General features: G+C 34.7%; 1 protein-coding gene across 1 annotated transcript in view; it reads right to left on the bottom strand.

Moving 5' to 3' along the window:
- Nucleotides 1-23,703, bottom strand: part of LOC126741140 (titin-like) — a 177,162-nt gene that overhangs the window by 79,700 nt on the left and 73,759 nt on the right. Inside the window, exons 10-13 of the mRNA XM_050447482.1 lie at nucleotides 20,046-20,239; nucleotides 16,383-16,612; nucleotides 13,937-14,220; nucleotides 3,137-3,319 (exon numbers count right to left, since the gene is read on the bottom strand). Coding sequence (XP_050303439.1) covers nucleotides 3,137-3,319; nucleotides 13,937-14,220; nucleotides 16,383-16,612; nucleotides 20,046-20,239 — 891 coding nt within the window. The remainder of the gene's footprint in view (nucleotides 1-3,136; nucleotides 3,320-13,936; nucleotides 14,221-16,382; nucleotides 16,613-20,045; nucleotides 20,240-23,703) is intronic.

Genomic DNA, 23,703 nt, shown 5'->3' with positions numbered 1-23,703 from the left:
TAACTGCATATTTGTATTGTTTTGTAGTGTTTGATATACATTTTTTATAGTCGAAGAGATTTTTTGATTCCACTTGTTGAAAAAGATGCAGAAATTCTGCGAGAATTAGCTGAGGACGACAGCAATGTATTGTCGGATGCTGAGGATAGTAGTGAAGGCGAAGAAGACGTCGTAGAAAACCAGTTGGAATGCTCAGATACAGAACAAGAAATATCTAGTTCACATAATATTGTCAGCCATTTGCCTGGGGTCAAAGGTGCAGCTAGAAATGCAAGATCTGTTTTAGCTTGTTGCGAGTGCTTTTTTTGACGACGATATGTTAAACCTAATTGTCAGTAATACTGATAAGTATATTTCTAGTAAGAAGGATTGATATAGCAGAGAGAGAGACTGCAAGATTACCAACTTGTCTGAAATTGAAGCAATTATTGGTTTATTGTATATGGCAGGATTCCTTAGGAATAGACGACTAAACACAGCAGACCTTTGAGCTATTGATAATTCTGGCATTGAGCTTTTCCGAATAACAATGTCTCGAAATAGATTTCATTTCCTCATGCAAAATGTGCGGTTTGATGACAAAGAAACGCGGAATGAACGGAAAATCTGTGACAAACTTGCTCCTATAAGAGACCTTTTTAAAATGTTTGTTGAAAAGTGCCAACAAAATTATTCTGTTGGTGAGTATGTCACAGTCGACGAAATGTTGCCACCGTTCAGGGGCAAATGTTCATTTCGACAATACATTCCGAGCAAGCCATCGAAATATGGTATAAAGATATTAGCCCTTGTTGATTCTAAAATGTTTTATACTGCCAATTTGGAAATATATGTCGGGGTGCAACCTGAAGGACCTTACAAAGTTGACATAGTGCTATATCTGTGGTAAAAAGACTATGTGCCCCACTGAGTGGCAGTGGAAGAAATATTACCGGCGACAACTGGTTTACTAGCTACGAACTCGTCACAAATCTCCTAAGAAATCACCGACTCACTTACGTTGGAACTGTAAGAAAAAACAAACGCGAACTCCCACCTAGCTTAGTATCAGTGAACAATCGAGACGTTTAGTCATCAACATTTGCTTTTCAAGAGAATATAACTTTTGTTCCTTATATCCCAAAAAAAGGAAAAAATGTTCTTCTATTCTCTAGCATGCACCATGATTCAGCCATTGATGTTGTTACAACTGGTGAAAAGAAAAAACCTGATATCGTAACTTTCTACAATGAGACAAAATCTGGTGTTGACGTTGTAGATAAACTTTGTGCCACTTATTCGGTGTCTAGAAACACTAACCGCTGGCCGATGACAGTTTTTTATTAAATGCTAAATGTAGGGGCCATAAACGCATATGTAATTTACAAAGCTAATTTAATCCTATAAGAACCAACAGAAAACATTTTATAAAAACACTAGCTTTAGAACTGACAAAAGATCATATAAAAAACAGATCACAAACTGCAAGTTTACCAGATCTAAAGAAAAGAACTTGTGAGTTAAAAATGGTTTATTTAATGTCTCTGTTATCTTGACATTTTATATTATTTGATTTTGTGGACATTACATATTATTATCTGTTCAATATTGAAATACATTTATATAAATTAAACCCAGTTTAATTCGTGAATATTTCATTATATATCATATTTAATATCTTTGTTTAATGTAAAATAAATATTTACAGTAATTTTGAACTTTTTTTTCGATAATAGAAGAGGCAATAACACATTAGTTACCTTGCCGTCTCTTAGACACCGCGCGAGTAACGGCGTGAGGAACTATGATGCGGTTAACGGAGGGTTAAGGTAAGTATTAGTCAAATATCCTCTAATCTTTCTGCTAAAGTGAGCGGCAAGATTGGGCCTCTTGTTGAAAAACTGTTTCCAACTCAAATTCGTGAGGATTGTCTTAAATAATGGCAAGGATCAGTGGTTCTACTGCATTTTCCAAAATGTTTAAGTAAAGTCCCCCTGTCAAATTTTGATCTAAAAACGTTCCCTAATATACCAGCCAAACATTTATTTTTTCTGAGTATTGTATTGTGCGTGTGTTTCACGAAATATGTGGGGATTTACGTCGTTCGAATAATGGACATTTTGTCTTACCAGTCAAAAAAAGTACATTCAACTCTGAAACGAATGTTCTTCACATAAGCAGGCTGGGACGGAACTCTGTAATAAAAATAGCGACAGCGATTCTCTATAATCCTTATCGCTTCGCCATTTGTACTCTATAACTACAAATGGATTAGATCGCCACTGATCGCGTGCGCTCGGAATTTCTTTAAACAAGGACAGATACAATGGTCTCCTTATTAAAGAGATACTATTTTCTTCTCACTCTATTGTATGTCGAATTTCTACATACCGAAACCTATTGCACTGGATAGAATTCAACGAGATGGTTCAACAATAGCAGTGACTGTGGCTTTGACACCCGCACATTAAGACCACAAATTTCAAGGAAATCAATTATTTAACTCAGAAAAGGATATAACGTTTGATTAATTGCAGAAGATTGATGACAAGTTTATTCCCATGATTTTGGCTTTAACCACGGGGTCAAAGCCTTTTCCATCCTATATGTTTGAATATAATTGTAAAACGTTTGGTAGATTTTTAAATTTTTATAGGAAACAGAAGATGCCAGGGCCATCAGAAGGGTAGGCTCCCCTGAATCCTCCCCTAAAATTGGATTTACACCATTTTTGGGACGGAAAATAAAAAAAGCACCCAAAAACCGAAGACTTGCAAATTTTCAGAAGAATTGATGCATAATTTGTAGTTACGATTCCAAATAATCAAAATGTAGTAGCTCTGATAGAGTGTATAGGCCAAGAAAGTCTAATTTTAACTCCAACAATACACTCTTAAAATATTTGCACCGAATTTTGTTAAGCACTCTGCATATCATTAATATCCGATATTTTGATATTTTTAATGAACATTATATTTACGAATCCTGCTAGATTATAATAAAATTGGCTCAAAATAAGATAACATTCCGGTAATGAATTATATTGCTTTACAGCGTTATATAAAAAAGAATGTTGGCTAATTTCACTGATATGCAGTGGCCTAGTTACCATTGATGCAAAACAAAAAAATGCAAAATTCACTGTACCGATACTTACATCTGGAATCGGGGTACCCTTTGGCGGAACCAGCACATACTTGGCAGTTTTGCCATCCGGAGTAGTACCTGTGGCAATTAAAGCCGGAGTACAGATCGGTTTTGTAATTTTTCCTTGACTCTGGGCCAATGAGTTTTGCAGAATTCGTGGTTTGTGTCCTTGATTTGATTTTAATAGGGCGTGCTGAGGGGAAAAACATATTGTTAAAAAACATTTTAATAATTCAAATTTTATATAATACTTTGATATAGAAATGTCATGTTACATAAGAATATAACATGTTAAGTTAGCATGTAGACGTTTACAATATATTAAATTAAAACCGCCACTTATAAATTAAGATCAAAACAGTATATTCACTTTACTATTAGGTGCCTATAACTATCTTCTCTAAAAGTGGAATCTGACCTCTTGTAGTATAGTAAGATATAAAACCTTAGTATGGCGAAAAATTCCAATTAAATTATAATATGTTTGTGTGTAATAATTTTTGTGAAAATTATGCTCTATGATTAAAAAAATCAATAAATTTCATGAAGAAACCGACATACAATTATTGCAGTATAAATTCCTTGATTTATGCGAATATTTCTTGAAACTGTTTTAAATACTACACTATGACACTGTAGATTTTGCGTTTTTATTTTTACTCCAATAATTATACTATATGATATAGGGGATTAGAGTAAACTATGTGTTTTTTTGTAAAACTGCATTCGATGAATTATACGAAAATGTTGACAATTTGGAAATATGTCAGAGTTATTAAGGGACATACGACTAAAATATTTTGATCGCTTTGGCATTTCTGGATTTACGGAAAGTAGCTGGCAAAGTAGTTAATTTAAGTGGAATATCTTACATGTTAGTAAATTTTTATATTTTACGTGAAAATCTAAATATAATTTGTATGTAATGTCCTATACTTAAATCAACTGGTTCTTGAGATATTTTATGCAAAAAATTAGGGTTTCTGGTCATCAAAAAATCATAATTGTTTCCTATTCTGGATTTATTACATTTCTCAAAGAAGAGGTGCGACTTAAGTAGTATTTTTATAATATTTGACAAACTGTCATACAGGCTAATTATGAAAGACCTACAATTATTGAATCAAACAAATGGACTAGTCATCTCGGTTAATTATAGTTTTGATACGCTTTTCATACACTTAGAAAAAGAACCGAAAAAAAGAGGTTGGCTTAAGCACAGGATTTAAAAAACTAAGAACTCTTTGGGTATCACTCTTTATAATATCCATTATGAAATAAATAATTTATTCTTCTGTCGTCTTATTTTTATAAATTTAAGCCGATAATAATTGTAAATAGTACTTCTAAATTGCCTATTTTCAACACTAATTCATCAAAAGACCAGATATATCCTTTGTTCAATTATTTTTCTGAAAATTTTGGCTTAAAAACTTTTTTATATCATGAGTAGCTGTATCAGTAACTTATCTAATATACATACACTTACTTATATCGTAGATCGCCTTCGTTAATAATATTAATTGTAACTAGTAAGTACAAAGATTTATAGGATTTTCGTGGTCTAGAGTGTTTTAATTTTTTTAACCATCTACATTAAGAGATGAATTGGACCGTTAGACAATCGTATTTTAAGCAGCTAATCTTATCTATTTTTTAAAGAAGAAAAAAAAAGCCAAATATTTATAAGTTGTATGTTGCTATAAATTGTTAATACCGAGGTTCATATAAATATATCAGATTAAAAATTGGGAGCGAACATAATGCATGGATTTCCGGCCGGGCGGATTCCGTGGTTTTTTCGTTACCCTCAACCCGAAATACAGGGTGTTTCAGAACTATGGGATCAAATTTCTAGGAGTTGTTCAGTGCCACAGTAGAATCCATTTGAGTATAGGAACCCATGTCCAGAAATGTGTCACTACGCTACCACAGAATAAACGATCTCACTGAAGCGAAGGCTAGCCCTTTTTACCGAACCGGTTTTTGTTCAGGCTCCTCCCATTTACCGTCATTCTAACGGGTATAACTGTCGTCGCCAGTGGGGTATCGGGTCATAATTAGTGTATTAGTACGAGCGTTAGTGTGTATATTTGCGATATTTTGTAATTTGCCGTTTTTTATTTAATTTTTGTTAAGTAGGTATTACACATTACCTTGTTTTGGAGTTTAACTCTGTGCTCTGTGATTTTGTTTTTTCTTTCATTTGTGCTAAAAACTTAAAAAAAAAACACTAAAATGCCAACTTTTTGTGCGTATAGGGGTTGTTTTGCCAAAAGCGTCGCTGGAAAAAGTTTATTTATGTTTTACCTATCTATTATTTATTTATAATACTTTAGTAACGGAATATGTTATGGTAGCAATAATACCTGCTATCACACCTAGGGCATTATAAGCGGGCATTATGATAATGCCCGGAAATTTTATTGCTTATCCAATTTTATTTCTCTCATAATAAAGAATAAACATCCATTTAAAGATTACAAATAGGGGAAGTCTTTATCTCCAAGAAAAATGCATGTAGGTCACTTAGGTAAATGTATTATACATTTCGGCCATCATCAGATACTAAAATAAAATACAGGTAATTCAGGACAATTTAAAAAAGAGCTTATTCGCTATAACAATATAGATTTAGAACTTACCAGAACATTACAAAAAAAATTATTTGGTGAACGTATATATTTGACAATACAAAACATACCTGCATATAAACCTTCCAGCTAAAATTTAATTTAAAAATACCTACCTATGTACATATGAATATGCATATTGTTAACATATTAACATCACACAAATAGCAGACTTTTTCTCAGCTAGTGCCTTACTAAAGGAAAATATTATTTACCATTATCATAAAACAACTAACACAAAAATTCCATTCCAAAAAAAATTAAAAGTATACTAATCTACACCCCTATCGTGTATCAAAACTGTCAAATAACAATTTTTATAAAAATAATAATTATTATAATTATTCTAAAAAGCAAGGACCAATATAAGCCTTAACAAAAAAAAATCCTATTGGAAATGTAACTAAATTTTGTAGTTTGCTCCCGTATTATATGAATATAACCATTTTGATTTTAAAAATAAAAGCACTTCGTTCGGTGTATGCATTTACTACAACTTTACGAGATATCTCAGTGTATTTGCGCCGGGTGCATCTGTCAGTTCAGCTTATAAAAAACTGGTTCACGGATATCAAAGGAGCCGACGCAAGCCTTCGCTTTTGTGAGATCGTTTATTCTGTGACGCTACTGCGGCCCTAAGACGCGTTTAAATTTGGAGAAAATATTAATTACCTAAATAGGATCTGATGCATTTATTTGTACCTTTTGTATATGATACCATCACAACAATTGTTCAAAATGTCTTCCTCCAACCTCAATACACCGATTTAAACGCCGCACATAATTTCGGCGGACTACACTAAAAATTTGATCCCCGTTTTGAATGATTTCAAATGCTGCTCTTATTCGTCCAATTAAGTCTAGCACTGATTCTACTGGAGTTTCGTAGACTAAAGACTTTACATGTCCCCACAAGAAAAAATCGAGCGACGTTAAATCGGGTGACCTAGGAGGCCAAGAAACTACTCCACAATCCAACTGACAATCTCTGACAATCCAACGGTGCCCAAACCGCTAAGCCAAATACTCGCGTACTTGTACAGCAAAATGAGCCGGCGCTCCATCATGCTGAAACCACATTTGCTGCCTAACGTTTAGTGGAACATTTTTATTTATTTATTTATTTATTTATTTATTTATTAACGGAATCCATTTACAAAAGTATTACATAGCATACCCATACAAACATATATATTCAGAAACATTATATACAAAACTATCTATAAATTAGTGTAAGGTGTAGATGAGTTAATTAATTAAAGCCCCTATGAAATAATATTCTTTAACTGCCCCTTAAAAGATGTTATCCTAGAGTCAAAAAAGTTTATCTGTCCTGACAGACCATTAGCACTTCGAGCCATTCGTGTGATTGGCTCATTAATACCATAATTGGTATGGTGGAATGGGACTGAAAATATTTCTGATTGTCTATTCAATCTGGAAGGCACCCTAAGTTTAAAAAGAGACAATAACTCGGGACAATCTATAGTAGCATTTAAAACCTTATGCATAAAACATAAGTCGAGTAATGTTCTTCGTGACTCCAATGTGGGTAAGTTCAGGTTATCCCTGACCCACTGATAGTAATACTCCTGTCTCCTGTAACCACATCTAAAAGCCGCCACCCTTAAAAATTTATTTTGAGTTTTTTCAATCTGCTCAATGTAGCAGTTATATGACGGGGACCACACAATTGAGCCATACTCCAAGATGGGCCTAACAAGAGAGCAATAAAGTAATCTAAAAGTAAACAAAGACAAATCAGTTGTAGACCGTTGGATAAAACCCAGCATTTTCATTGCCCTACCAGTCACCTGATTGATGTGACTTTTAAAAGACAACCTGGAGTCAATAAATATTCCTAAGTCAGAAACCTCTCTTTTGACACCAATTGCTACATTATTTATTTTATAAAGAAAAGCAATAGGGTTTCTTTGCTTAGAAAAAGTAATCTTATGGCACTTATTGATATTAAGGGACATTCTATTTAAGTGGCACCAATCAAAGAATAAATTGAGGTCTTTTTGCAGGAGCACAGCATCAGAAAGGGATGTGATAAGCCTAAATAGCTTCACATCATCAGCAAACATTAGCACACGACAATTTTCAAGTTTCCAAACTAAATCAATCAAAAAGAGGCAAAACAAAACAGGGCCCGAGTGAGAGCCCTGTGGCACCCCAGATGGTACCAAAATTTCAGAGGAACATGTACCTCCAAGATTAACAATCTGGGTTTTACCTCTGATGAATCCCGAGATCCACTGAAGAAGAGGCCCCACAATACCTAAAGCCCTACGCTTCTGCAAGAGTACCCCATGGTTAACTCGATCAAAAGCCTTGGAAAAATCTGTATATATTGAGTCAACCTGAAGTCCCTTCTCCAAGCAGCGGTAGAGATAGTTGACATACAGCACCAAATTAGCATCAGTAGATCTGCCTTTTATAAATCCAAATTGCTCAGGATTAAATAAAGATTTAAAACTCCAGGCAATCCTATGACTGACCAGGCAGTCAAGCAGCTTTGGCAACTCAGATTGGTTACACACAGCCCGATAATTGGAAATTTCATTTCTACTACCAGATTTAAAAATGGGTTTTAGAAAACTTCTCTTCCAGAGAGTGGGATAAGAACCAGTACCTAGAGATTTGTTAAAAATGAACAGTATTGGTTTCGTAAGAACACAAACACATTTCTTTAGGAAGAATGCCGGAATCCCATCTGGTCCAGAGCAGAGCTTATTCTTAGAGGAAGTAATAACCTCATAAACATCCTGTGTTGACAGAGTTAAAGTGCTCAGACAAATTGATTTATCAAAATCAAAAGATGATATGTCATTGACTTGCTCATCCGAGTAGACCGATGAAAAGTATTCTGCAAACATATCCGCAGTATCCGAGATATTCATACTAATCCTGTTATTGTATGTCATTCTGGAGGGAAGACTAAAACCAGTTCTTTTATTTTGAATATATGACCAGAAGTACCTTGGATTGCCAGCGAGATTCATTTCCACCTTATTAATGTATTGTTGATAGCACAACTCTTTTAAGTACTCACATTGTTGTCTCAACAATACAAATTCATCATAATCCTGCTGTTGACCACTAATTTTAAACTTTTTGTGAGTTTGTTTCTTTCTTATGATCAAACTGCGAAGCTCTGAAGAAAACCAAGATGGAAAAGAAGAACTTTTGTACCTCTTTAGAGGAATAAACCTTTCCATTGAGCAGTAGATCACATTATAGAAAATTGAAACTATGACATCAATAGATGTCTCTCCCAAAAACAATTGATTCCAGTCTATCCCAGCAAGACAATCATTAATTGCTATGTAATCTCCCTTACCAAAATCATAAAAATATTCCTCATATATCATATCATCAGAATTTTCTGCACAACAAAGGTCGAAACTAATTGCTGTATGGTGTAAGCTATTCTCAAAAATTTTGTCTATTGCACGTTCAACACTAATTAAATCTGAGCTACTAAATACGAGATCCAAGGCAACCCCGTTGGTATTTAGAACCCCATTTACCTGGAAAAAGTTATAGAAGCTAAAGCAGTTGGCAAGAGAAAGCACAGACTCTCTGTCACTCTCCAGACAACCACCAACCACCAAACCAAGATCATCATTCTCCCATCTAGCATGTGGTAAATTGTAGTCACCTGCCAAGACAAACAAACTACTTGAATATCTACTATATACATATTCAACGGATCTACTAGATACATAACAACTTGAAGTGGAGATGGAGATGGTATATAAATGCAACCAACAACAAAGCTTTGATTGTCTATTGTAAAAGTCAAATAGATCTGATAAATATCCACATCAACAAGTGGGATACCAATTCTATGTGTACATAAACTCTTTTTAGCCGCAATCAATATACCACCTCCACGAGCCTTGGTAGTATTCGTACCCATTTGACGATCATATCTATATAAATCATAGTTTGATACACCAATTTCAGCATCTGAATATTCAGATGTTAACCAAGTCTCTGCAATCATAACAATATCATAGCAGCAGCAACTAAGTGCCTGCTGAAAATCTTTTATTTTAGTTCTTATACCACCTGTATTAGCATAATACACGCAAACACCTGAACCAGAAGGGCCATCCCGCACTAAACTATGGTCTGATTCATTTGATTTTGATGAAAATTTATCTTGCGTTTATTATTTAACCAAAATTTTCGCAAGATAACCCCTCTAGGCCAGTTATCCGGCCTTAAAAAATCATCCCTTAAAAAATCATCCCTACAATCGCCGTTGATGCTTATCTTAAAAGAAATAGTCTCACCCTTAACTGGCAACAATTCTACTTTAAGGTCTCTAATCTGAGGGCACCGCTTTTTAATGTGCTCTTCAATAAAACCAGGGGTCACTCCCATTTTAACACGTCCCAGATAAAAATATTCCCTATTTACTGAACCTGCGAAATTTTCATCACCTCGAAAGTCCGCTTCTCCTAAAACCAGATTCCGATTACGATTTGTATTTGTACGTTTTCGATTTTGTCCCAAAGTAAATCCCTGTTGCAGATGGTCGCCCCCAACATCCGTTGTTCCAGAGTTCCCAGTCCCAGCTGATTCATTGTTTATGTTTACCTTGTCATTGTCTGAGTGACTGTCTGAGTGACGTTTCTCCGCCGTTGCTCTTTTAGGAAACAAAGAAGAAGAGGAAGTTTTAGCGGCATCTACCTGTTTCACTCTACTTTGAACAGCTGATTCAAAGATATTTCTGCTGTTGGATTGTTGCGGAAACGGTAGCGGCGGTGTCACGTTATCAGGAACTGCCTGGGTATTTAGGTTGTCATTTTTATTCTGCAGCAAGAATCTTACTAGGTCCTTGTTACTATCGATGACATTCTTGGCCCAGTTTTCCAGTTTGTTTTGAAGGCGTTCTTCTATACCTTCCAAAGATTCATTTATAAGGCATTTAGAAGTATGAATCAAACTATTTGTTAACTGTGTGGACACACCAGAATTACTAGGTTCTTTAGAATTCTCCAAATTGCCTTCAGAAGTGAACTTAGTGAAGTTATCTATGCAATCCTTGCACCATATCAAGACGGTTCTAGTTTTAGCGATTGCGCATCTAATCTCTTGTGATGATATCTTACTACAATCCCTACAAGAAACCTTTCCGCAATTGTCACATGCACATCCAAACAAAAGTGTCTTACTTTCCTTAAAATAACAAGCTTGGGTACAAAACCCGCATTGCATCCCTTCCATAGTTGTAAAAACTTTTTAAGAAATGCGTTGGCAACGTTGTAAAACGACGATATTATGCAATTTTATCTTTAAACAAAATTACAGCTAGTTAAAACAGCAGCTTAGTATTCATAAGCACAACACAGATTGGTAACTTCTAACATCCAGTATTTCTCTTATTTCTGGATCCAAATCACTCAATATGATTCCAAAACATGAGCTCACACCACAACACGTTCGTTTCACGTCAACGTCGACGTGATTTTCAAGGAGTTCTGGGAGAACTTCCTCCAAGAAACGCAGATAAATAGGTCCTGTTAACCGTTCCGATAGAAGGTATATTCCAATTAAATAATCATCAACAATGCCTGCCCATACGTTGACAGACCAACGATTCTGATATTTTCTTGGAAAAATTGCATAAGGATTTTCTTCGTCCCAAACATGGCTATTCCTACTATTAAAAATACCGTCTCTTGCGAAAGAAGCTTCATCGGTCCACAAAACATATCGTAAAAAATTTGGTTGTGAAATGATCCAGAAGCCATCGACAAAATTGAACTCTAGGATGATAATCGGCTGCAGTCGTACCTTGAACATTCTGGAAGTGGTAGGGATGGAGTTGTTGCTCGTGTAGTACCCGCCAGACAGAAGCGTTACTCGTATTCATATTCTTAGCGACGTCACGTGTGCTATTTGATGGTTCATCGGCAACTCGCTGAAGCACCTCTTCTTCAAATTGTTGCTGCAAATTGAGCAACACCAGTATCATGCATCTTGGTCTTAAACATGCCTGTCTCAGCGAGCCGCCGATGAACCGCAATAAACTTTTTGTATCCAGGATGCTCTCGTTCGGGATAACGTTCATGATACAACCGTGATGCAGCTCCTGCATTGCAGCTCGTTGCTCCGTATGCCAAATGCATATCCGCCAATTCTTAATTGGTAAAGTTTTCCATTAGCAATAAATGTTTAAAAATTGTAAGCTATAAAATTTTTAAACATGACATTGAGAATTGACATTGATAAGCGTTGATTTTAAACAATTGTTGTTATGGTATCATGTACAAAAGGTAAAAATAAATGCACCAGATCCTATTTAGGTAATTAAGGTTTTTTATAAATTTTAACGCGTCTTAGAGCCGTAGTGGCGTAGTGACGCATTTCCGGACATGGGTTCCTATACTCAAATGGATTCTTCTGTTGCACTGAACAACCCCCAGATGTTTGATCCCATAGTTCCCTGAAACACCCTGTATATACAGGGTGTCTCACGACGAATAGACGCGATCGATATCTCGAAAACTAATCTTTCAAAAATTTTGAAAATTTGGCAACGTAGCACAGTCGATGGGGGCCATAGAACTAAAATATTTTGATAGTTGTAACGTTTCCGGTTATACCGGAAGTAGGTGTCAACTTCGTTACTTTAAATGGAACACCCTGTATATTTTTACATTTTTGGATTCCACGTGAAATTCTAGGTATATTTTATGTTTAATGTCCTATACCTAAGTGTAACCGTTTTTGACATATTTTTAATTTCATGTAAAAAATTTGTGTTTATAAGCCCTAACATAATTACCGATTACTCCCTTTTAGTAGCCTTTATTTATTGGTTAGTTTTGGTTTTGTTTTAAAGGAAGGACCACTTTAAAAGACTATTTTAATATTTGGCTAAAAAAAAGATACAGGGGAGTCAAAAACTAGCATTAAAAATTAAAATGAAAAAATCATTAAAAGTAATTTTTTTTAAATTGAAACCCCCTATTATTATTATATTTTCACAAAGATAATTAAAAATAAGGTTATCTAGTCCAAAAACGGATAGTTTCCGAAATATTGGCAGTTTAAATTTGGCCTAATATTAAAAGCCACATAGTAACACGGCTCAAGTATTGTTGATCAAGCTGGCCATGATGGTTGTCATAGTAACCGCTAGAAGCGACAGCAAGCCAATGGATTATAACAGAAATGTCATTGCTTGTCATTTCGTAATTTTTTAAAAACTAATATGCCGGGGCGATTAAATTATACACACGAAGATTATTTAAATTTGTTAATTATCTATAGAGAATGTAACGTTTTATCGAAAACATGCCAAATATTTGCAGATAGATTCCCAGAAAAACAGAAACCATCATGTTGCGCTGTTAGGCGAATAATAGAAAATTTTAAAAATTTTGGCACTGTTAAGGCGAAAGCGCAAATAAAGAAACCACTTGTTGACAATGAAAATATTAAAGTTGATATTTTGCAGCGTATCCTATGACGTAACAGACATAATTCTTATGTTTGGAGTGATTCAAATCCTCATGCTGTGAGATCACAAAATTATCAAGAAGTCTGGCAGTTTCGTATTTTTTATGCTATCAGAAATGATCGGATCATTAAAATGCACTTTTACGAAGAAAACTTAAATGGCAAGTCACTTATAAATTTAATGCGTATTACGTTCAAATTTTTAATTCTGTGTCAATTTTTACAGAAGAAGGATATTTAAATATTCTAGAGGACTTGGATACAGAATATTTAATGAATTTACCATTGGCAGAACACCGAAACATTTATTACCAACATGATGGTGCACCACCACACAGAACCCTTCCTGTAATGAGATTCTTAGACGCATCATTTAATGACAAGTGGATTGCCAATAACGGACCTATTTTGTGGCCTCCTCGTTCTCCGGATTTAACTGCCGTAGATTATTTTATTTGGTGAACAATAAAGAATATTGTTTATTTCAATCCATTAACAACGCAGCAGGATTGTATGGAAAGGGTTAGACAAGCATTTGAAAGTTTATCTCCAGAGTCAATTAGAGCGGCAACCCATGACGAGCTCCATGACGAGCTAATTCGCAGATGTGAAAAATGCTTAGAAGTTCAAGGATGCATACTTTAAAGGTTTAAAAAAAAAACGAAAAAAAAACAAAAATAAATTCAACTAACCTGTTTTCCAGGAAGTGGTCCTACTACCTTCTTCTGTATAGCTACCGGCGGCACTACTTTTTCTTGCGGTTGTGTCGTTGGCAGCGCAGCAGTCTGCGTTACCTCTTCAGAAAGCACCACGGGCATGTTCTGAATACTTTCGGGAGTTAAGAGGTCATCGGACAACACAATGGGCATAGCATTAATGTCAAATACTGCATCGTCTGAAGTAACTTGTTGGTTTGGCTTTTCAGATACGGAAGATGACGCCGTAGTGACGGGATGCGATTGAGGAATAATTTCACCTGAAAAATCCATACACATTTTCAATTCAAATTTTGTTGTAACAACAAATAACTGTGATTCTTTGTTTAAAATGAAACAGTTTAAGTATGATAAGGTGATTGACGAACGATGGTACGTTAGCCCTATTTTTCTGAAAATATGGTAACTATGGTAAAAAACAGTGCTCTATCGGTCTTACGACATTTTCAACACTAGAAATATGGCAATATGGCAAAAAATTGCAACATCTTTGATTTTTTAAATAAAACACCCTCTATATTTTTAAATATTTTGATTTCCTGCTTCATTTTGAGTCTTGATCATATTTCCCTATACCTATCTCTAGCGGTTTTCAGAAAAAAAAAATTGGCGTGTTTTTTGTTAAAAACCACCTTTTTCTTTTAGAAAAAAAAAGAAAAAAAATAAGGAGACAGTAAGTGTTCAAAGAGCAAGATGAGAGAGGCAACAAACCAAAAAGTCAACGCCCAAAACAAGCTCTAAACATCAAAGTAAAAGAAGATAGCTTTAGGCTGATTGACTGATAGGAGCTTAGATCTTAGAGGAAACCTGGAAGGTTTATATATTTTTTTTTGGTACATAGAGTGAGATTGCATATAAAACTACTTCATAAAAGTTATTCATTGAATTATCGATGTCTCAATCATCAAAAATACTAATCCAGTCCACTAAAGAAAAATAATCATTCAAACTTACAAAATCAGCATTTTTAAAATCAAAATAAGTTGTACTATAATCCAACCTTTTAATCCTATCACTAACCCTAATATTGCAAATTGTTGCTAAGTGGTGAAAGTTGTTCGGAAGAAGATTGTCTAAAGCTTGTTGAACAGTTATTTTACGGCACTCGTCAATACTGTTAAAAATCAGATCCAGAAATACACCATGATTGTTTGGAATAATATTAGATTGTCGCATATTCAGATAAGAAAATGATTCACAAACTATTTTGGCTGGATAGGTCAGTGCGCACTCAACTAACAGACCCTCTTCAATTGAGTAATTCCAAGTGGCTAAGGGTAAATTGTAACCTCCAAATAGAAATACAGGTATATTGGGAAAATTGTCCTTAATACTTTCAACTGCTGAACAATGGACACGGTAGACTTCTTCTGAAGAATTAAGAAAATATTAGATAGCTCACCATAATCCACTTGAACAAAAATTTGCTCCACATTTAAGATATTGGTCTTGACTTGTTTGGCTTTAAATTTATTGTGTACTAACATTAATACTCCACCACCACGTTGTTTAGTACTAGTTAAGGAATTGCGATCTAGCCTAAAAATCTGATATTCAGAATTAGCTAATTCATTGTCTGAGTAATGTTGATTTAGCCAAGTCTCAATCAAAATAATGACATCATAATCACATTGCAATATTGCACCACGAAGTTGATCAAGTTTAGTACCAATGCCACCCAGATTCTGAAAATAAATAGATATGGAGGTTAATGTGTTCGGTTTTTTGGTAGTGGCTTTTTGGTAATTGATGGAGAACCATTTATGAATTTATTCTTGCATACTGCTACTTCCAGACTCAGGAACACCGTAAACCATTAGATTGTTCGCCCGCTCTGATCTCACGATCTTCAATTTCATGTAACTCTGATTCCATGTTAGCAGGAGCACCCTAGTTCCCTTGAGAAGTCTGCTGTTTTTTTAATGTTTCCACTTCATCCTTTAGGGATTTAATCTGCTCCTCCAGTTGTATAAATTTGTTTGTCAGCGGAGGAATTTTTTTGAAGGAGAGCACACAAGCATCACAAAAGAACAGAATAATGCGTTTCTGCACAACTATGGCTCTCTGCTCACTTGCACAAAGACCGGAACATTTTTCATCCAAATGAAAAAATACACGGCAGCTATCATATCTAGGGGCTTTCTCTATGTGATCATCATTAATTGGCTTTAACCACTTGTTGCAGGGCTTCATTATTCACAATATAACCTTACAAACTTTACTTAGAAAAACTCCAATAAAAACAAAATAATTGTGTAGAATCAATATGCTACACACACAGTAGCGACTTAGCTCTTTAACTTTAAGCAAAATGAGTTTTAGTTTTTGCTATAATATTAAAAAAAAACTCAAAATTAAATCAGAGCAAAAATAAACACATGTGTACAATTTGAGGTTAAGTTAAGTATTAATTAAACATTACCTTTAGGTGTAATAATAGTTTGCTGTAAAATCATAGCTTTCCCGCTGGTTTTCCGACTTTTTCCAGGTTTAGTTGTGACAGTAGAAGATGCCAATTCCTCACTAGACTCGGTTTTCGCTACTTTTGATATAATAAATGCCTTTTCCACATCTTCTATATCTTCATAAGGCCGTTTTAGCCCTATCGATGGGTTTTGAAGGTTTTCTGTCGTGCTAGATGTATTTGCAGGTCTGGAAAAAAATTGTAAGATGAGAAATTCTTTTAACTTTAACGAATAACTAAATAAGGGATATACCGGGTGACACAGGAAAAAGGGAACACTTATAACTATTTTACTATTCAACATAAACAAATGAAATTTGGTATATCGATAGAATTTTTATAAGAGCATCTTTTGACATATTCAGTTGACACTTGGTATGGTTTTACGTATTTCGATAAAAAATAATATTCTAAAAACAATAATACTGTATTTTTCATTTTTTGTTTTATACTCATAGAAAAAGTCACTTTTTTAATTTTTAAAATAGGGTGCCCTGAATGCGTTAAAAATTTTAATTTTTTATCAAGTAATGACGGAAAAATAGTTTTTGTTACATTTTATGATTTAAATCTTTTACATGTCTATTTAAAATGTTCAAACCATTAATTTTGGCATTTACTTTATTTTTTTAAATAGCACATTATTGGGAACAGCCACTTTTGTAATGCGGTTTCTTTTTCCCAATGATTTGGTATGATTATTTTTTAAATCGTTTGATAAATAAGCCCAAAAGAAGAAAAATTTAAGTCATATAAATAAACACGTTTAACTAATAGAAATAGCATAGAAGGCTTTGGTTTCTTGAATAGGAGGCTGCGTTTTGACGCGTTCTTGAATTATTTTTTTATTGACATATCAAATTCAATTATTATTTGTTATTCAAATAAAGTTGCCATAAAAACATCTTGTCGAACTTGCATTGTCTTATTTATTTAATGTAACACGACGTTTCGGTTGGTAAGTATCTCCAACCCTTATCAAGTGTAAACTGACAGCAAACTACTATTCTATAGGCTTATATACTAGATGTGTGGAGAGATTTGGAAAGGAAAGTCATCCGTGAAAAGAGTTGGGGGGGAGGACACGCCTCTCTCTAGATCCTACACTGTCCTGAGAGTAGAGGCTTCCAGATGTTGGGTATATCGACGCTTGGCTGGCTGAAGATCCCCTGATTCTGTGAAATGAAAGCTGCCTCTACGAACTTCCTCTTCCGCCAGTGCTGTTCCTTATGCAGAATCTTGGCTTCTGACCAGTGGATATTGTGTCCATTATGCCACGCGTGCTCTGCTATTCCGGATTTGGAAACCTCTCCTCTTTCCTAAATGTCCTCGTTAAAAAGGTCGGTGGATATCTACGAACTTCAGTTTATAGAAAACCGACACACACGGGCCAGTATCTTCACAATGAGTCCAACCATCCTGCAACCACCAAAGTAGGCATCATAAGATCCCTCTACAATAGAGCTCGAACCATCTGTAGAAACGACGAGGATCTCAAGACTGAAGTGGATACCATCTACAAAGACCTACAACAGAATGGATATCCAAAGAAGCTAATAAGTAGGACCATCCAAAGGACGCGTCCAAATCAAATCAGAGACGAGGCCACCACGACAACCAGACTTCTACCCATACCTTACATTAGGGGTACATCGGAACAAATCCGACGCATTGCCAGCAAGTACAATATTAGAACTGCCTTTAGATCTAGCACCACTATCAGAAGCGTGATATCAAAGACCAAATCAGATGGCCTGTTGGACACCAAAAATTGCGTCTACCGGATCCCATGTGAGTGCGGTGACTCATACATAGGTGAAACGAAGCGCCCCCTAGAAATCAGAGCGAAGGAACATGGCAGCTGGACCCAAAGAGGAGAAGTTTCCAAATCCGGAATAGCAGAGCACGCGTGGCATAATGGACACAATATCCATTGGTCAGAAGCCAAGATTCTGCACAAGGAACAGCACTGGCGGAAGAGGAAGTTCGTAGAGGCAGCTTTCATTTCACAGAATCAGAGGATCTTCAGCCAGCCAAAGCGTTGATATACCCAACATCTGGAAGCCTCTACTCTCAGGACAGTGTAGGATCTAGAGAGAGGCGTGTCCTCCCCCCCAACTCTTTTCACGGATGACTTTCCTTTCCACATCGCTGCACACATCTAGTATATAAGCCTATAGAATAGTAGTTTGCTGTCAGTTTACGCTTGATAACGGTTGGAGATACTTACCAACCGAAACGTCGTGTTACATTAAATAAATAAGACAATGCAAGTTCGACAAGATGTTTTCACTGTACCATTGTCTACCACCTTCAAAAACAAAGTTGCCATAGTTTTTGAAAGAATTTCAATGTTTACTAATATTTGAAATGTTTGCTGACTGTATTTCTGAAAAACTGATTTAAGTTATAAAACACAAAGTAAATTCTATGAGCATAAAACAAAAAATGGCAAATGCGGTATCATTATTCTTAGAATATTAATTGCTATTAAAATACGTAATAATATACCAATTGTCCCATTTAAAATAAATAAGTTAAATTCACTTCCTGTTAAACTGGAAGTAACAAAAAATAATAGAATATGTTAATAGATGCTCTTATAGAATGGTCCTATAGATAAAACAAATTAATTTTGTTTATCTTTAAAAGTAAAAATGTTATTTAGTGTTCCCTTTTTCCTGTGTCACCTGCTACAGGAACTATAAACCAATTTCTTAGAAAGGAACAAATGTAAAATATAATTTAAGAAAAAAACCATAATGTGTTGTTTTAGGGATTCAGTTCAATTGTGTTAACTTTTAAGGGCGATGAGCTTAATCTAACAACAAAAGTACCAATACAGCAGAATCATGTCAACAATCACTCAATCAATAAGGTGTGGTTATATCAGTGAATATTTAATATACCTTGGACGAGAAAAAAAAAGGTTCTTATTGACCGAAGACCAGCAACGTAAATTAAGACTTACACTAGTGAAAGTCAAAGCGATACTAATGAACACAAGAATTTGATGATTGAAAAAAATGTTAATAAATGCTATATAACTGTATTTAAGTTGTCCTTTTACTGTAGATACTGTTCAGCTGTTAAAATGCAGCTGTTCCCTTCACTGAAAAAATTATTTAAGAAACGAGAAACCCGATTTTTATACAGGATGGATGACACGCCATCGTACACAAAAGATTACAACATTTTTCGCTAAAAAAAGTGGATATTCTCGACTGGCCAGGAAATTCGCCCGACATGAACCCTATCGAGAACGTCTGGAAGTTTTTGAAATCTTAACTTAGGATCAAAGCTCCTACAACCAAGCAAGAATTAATAATCAATATACTTAATGACACTTTAAAAACATATCCCAGAGATCAAAATGAGAATTCAAAATTGTGTAAGCAGTATGCCTCGTCGTGTTGAAACTGTATTGGCTGTAAAAGGTGCTCATACAAAATACTGAGTTTTGCGAACAAATGTATTTTTTATGTAAACCGATTTTGTTTGCGTATAAGTTATGTTGCATAAATGTCGGTGTTTTAACATGAAATAGACTTCTAAATGTTTACCAACGTGTTCTAAGTCAGGAAAGCATAGTATAATATAACTAATATGATATCAACATACCTTATAATTTGCTCAGATAAGATAATCGGCTTGCTGGTTACTGGTTTGGGTATACCTGTTGCCCTAGGTTTCTTTATCAGGATTTTTTGACCAGGTTTCGGCACTCCCACTTTTGTGCCCTTTCCTATCACCTTCTTAGGGATATCCTCAACAGATTTTGTGTCTTTTGCAGTCAATATTTTGTTACTTAGAACCTAAAAGATAAATAATAATCAGTTTTATTATTTTCTACTGACTATAAATTATTTTTTATAGTCGAAGGCAGATTAGATTTTCTATTTATTAATAATAGTGATATTAATAAGCTGGTTTATTTATTCCAAACGTGACAAATACGTTGACAGTAAAAGCTTTATATTGTATGGATTGTTATCATATAAAAAAGTTGGAAAAGTTTTTTAATAGTATTGAATAAAAAGCTTCATGTGCCAATGATTCGTGAAACAGTTAAATCTAAGAAAGAAAGAAAGAAAGAAAATGTGCTATATTACGTAAGAATAATCTTGTGTACAAGCATCCTACAAGCTAAAAGAACAAAACAAAAATACAATTTCAAAAATTTACAAAACAATGAACAAAATTAAACACATAAAGACAAAACTTTTTGAACATACTTGAATTAAAGATAACTAAATAAAACAATCAATTACTAAATAAAGGTAAACTTGTTGACAAAACTAGAGAAGAAAAAAGGAAAAAAAAAACTTTCCAACATGTCCAAGGTTAAAACCTATCATTAAAAAAGTCATCCAGGTTATAATATGCCTTAGCCAATAAAAGCGTCTTTAATTCTCTTTTAAATTTCCTAACATCCGATATATGTCTAACACATAGAGGAACATGATTGTAAATTTTTTTACTTATGTAAATTAATGAATTTTTGGTAAGGGAAGACGTAGGAATAGGTAGGGGAACATCATTTACACGACGAGTCAAATGGCCAGTGACAGAGGGTAGTTTGGGAAATTTGTGAATAAGAGCACCTGTTTCTAAGAGAGAAAAAAAAAAAAAAGAGTTAGGATTTTTTCAGAAATGAAGAGGGGTTTGCAAGAATCTCTTAACTTAGCAGAACACAGGTATCTAACTGCTTTTTTTTGAATAACAAAGACAATGTTAAGCAGCCCCTTATTGGTTAAACCCCAAAAAGGCAAGCCATACCGAATATGAGATTCAATAAGTGAAAAGTACACTGAACGTGCAACCACCCCTCCCAGCTTTTGTTTTGCCATTCTTACTGCAAAACATCCAGAAGATAATTTCCCAGCTAAATTAAAATATGATCTTCAAACCGAAGGCGACCATCAATGGTAATTCCTAGGAACTTGCAGCACTCTTTATTCTGCAAGAGGGAATTTTCGTCAAACATCAGACCCTGAACATCGCACTTAAACCCCATAATAGACGTCTTTCTTACAATAAACACGAGCCTGTTGGAAGCACACCATCCTGATAAAATCTGAAGGTCTTCAAGGATACAAGTCTTAATATAATCAGAATTTTTATGGCTCCATAGTATGGTGGTATTATCGGCAAACTGAACCACCTTGTCTTGCAGTTTCAATGAACTCAAGTCATCCACATACAGTAAAAATAACAGTGGTCCCAACACTGAACCCTGGGGAACGGCGCATTTTAGGGACCTAGAAGCAGACGAACGCCCAGACACTGTAACCTTCTGAGTACGATTTGATAGATAGGACTCAAGCCATCGCAACGCTACACCCCTAAAACCATATTTATTGAGCTTAGATAACAGTAATCCATGATCCACACAGTCAAATGCTTTGGATAGATCACAAAACACGTGATCTCTCACGATCACATCACGATGACTCTCCAGAATTCAAGGACACATAGACGCTCTCCAAAAAGCTAAAAACAGCATCATGAGTCCCTTTACCGGCTTGAAATCCAAACTGATTTGCAGACAAAATGCCATTATGATTTAAAAAGGACAAAATTCTGCTTTTTGCAAGTTTTTCAACTATCTTAGAGAGGGTAGACAAAATAGAAATGGGACGGAAATTACAAAGCTGATCCAAATCTCCACCCTTATGAAGAGGGATAACCACTTCCTCTTTTAAACATGAAGGAAAAATGCCAATATGTAAAGAATTGTTTATGGCAGAAACTAAAGCATTTAAGGCTGAATCAGGCAAAAAGAGTAACAACCTCGAAGATATCCCATCAGCTCCAGATGATTTATGGTTTTTTAGGCGTTTGATTTCATTTTTTACTTCGGTAAGATCGACAGGATGAAAGAAAAATGAATGCTCAACCGACACTTGTTGAAGATAGTGTAAGGGATCAATGTTACTATGAATGCCCTTGAGCAAGATATTAGGTATATCACAATAATAGTCGTTTAAAATGTCAGGTCTTAACTCCGGTTCAGATACTTTTCTATGGCAATGTCTAAAATCATTAATAATCGACCAACACTCTCTTTGCCTATTTGATGACATATTTAAGCGATTTGTGGTATATTTGCACAATTTAGTAAAAAAACCCAACCCAACCCAACCCAACCCATGGTTTTCGTTTCTTAGTTTTGGTTCTATGTTTTATAATTACTACTTACAAAAAACTAATTATGAAGCTAGAACCAATTATATATATACATATACGAATGAAATTACAGAACTTAATTACAAATAAAATATGTGATATGCACTGAAATTCAAAAATATAAGATAAAAATGAAGTCATGTAGGCAACCATATAAAAGAAGAACAAAGAGAAATAAAATGAAGTTAATTTTTCAGTAACATGTCTTTAATATTCTTCCTGAATAAAGCTACTGACAAAAAAAAGTCCATTATATTCTAGTTATTTATCAGGGAGGCTATTTGATAAGGGAGTGATTTTTTAAATGTGACGGTATAGTCAAAAGATTCAGCCGCCGTCAAATTCAAATTCGATCTTATCATCCAAGTAGGCACTTTTCAGTTTAATAAGTTTGTAGAAAATTACAATTGAATGTAAGAAATTTGCCATATTGAACCAGCCTACTTCTGGCAGTTTATAAGAAATTCTTATAAACCTTAGTCTAATAGAAACATATCATCCTTTCTTCTCTAAGAAACCAAACGAAAACAAAACAAAGGTAAGGACACAAAGTCATGGTCTCATCAAATCCATATAATTTTTTTAAAAGTTACACGTGTTTCGCTCCTATCGGAGCATCATCAGGCCTAGACCTACACAGATCACATTACAACTAACAACCTTGTTGTTGTAATGTGACTAACAACCTTGTTGTTAGTTGTAATGTGATCTGTGTAGGTCTAGGCCTGATAATTCTCCGATAGGAGCGAAACACGTGTAGCTTTTAAAAAATTATATGGATTTGATGAGACCGTGACTTTGTGTCCTTACCTTTGTTTTGAAACCTTAGTCTTATGCTAAATATTATTCTGAAACAAGAGTTTTGCACCTATCCAAAAAAGCATCAGACATCATTTTTCAGTCTGGAAATGTATAACAGACTTTGTGTATATGGTTCCGATTTTAAACGAGGATCATTTAAGGGAAAGAATTATTGCAGCTGGAGAGCATTTCAGGTTGAAACCAAATATTTTTTAAAGCCTTAGATTTTCTTTAATAAATAGGGCTCGTATATGTATACAAATGAATGGAGGTCACGTAGAACAAATAA

The sequence above is a fragment of the Anthonomus grandis genome, chromosome 10 (genome assembly GCF_022605725.1).
Source record: "Anthonomus grandis grandis chromosome 10, icAntGran1.3, whole genome shotgun sequence".
In the NCBI taxonomy this organism is placed as follows: Eukaryota; Metazoa; Arthropoda; class Insecta; order Coleoptera; family Curculionidae; genus Anthonomus; species Anthonomus grandis.
The sequence above is the reverse complement of the archived record's forward strand: the minus strand, read 5'-3'. Positions and strand labels throughout refer to the sequence as shown.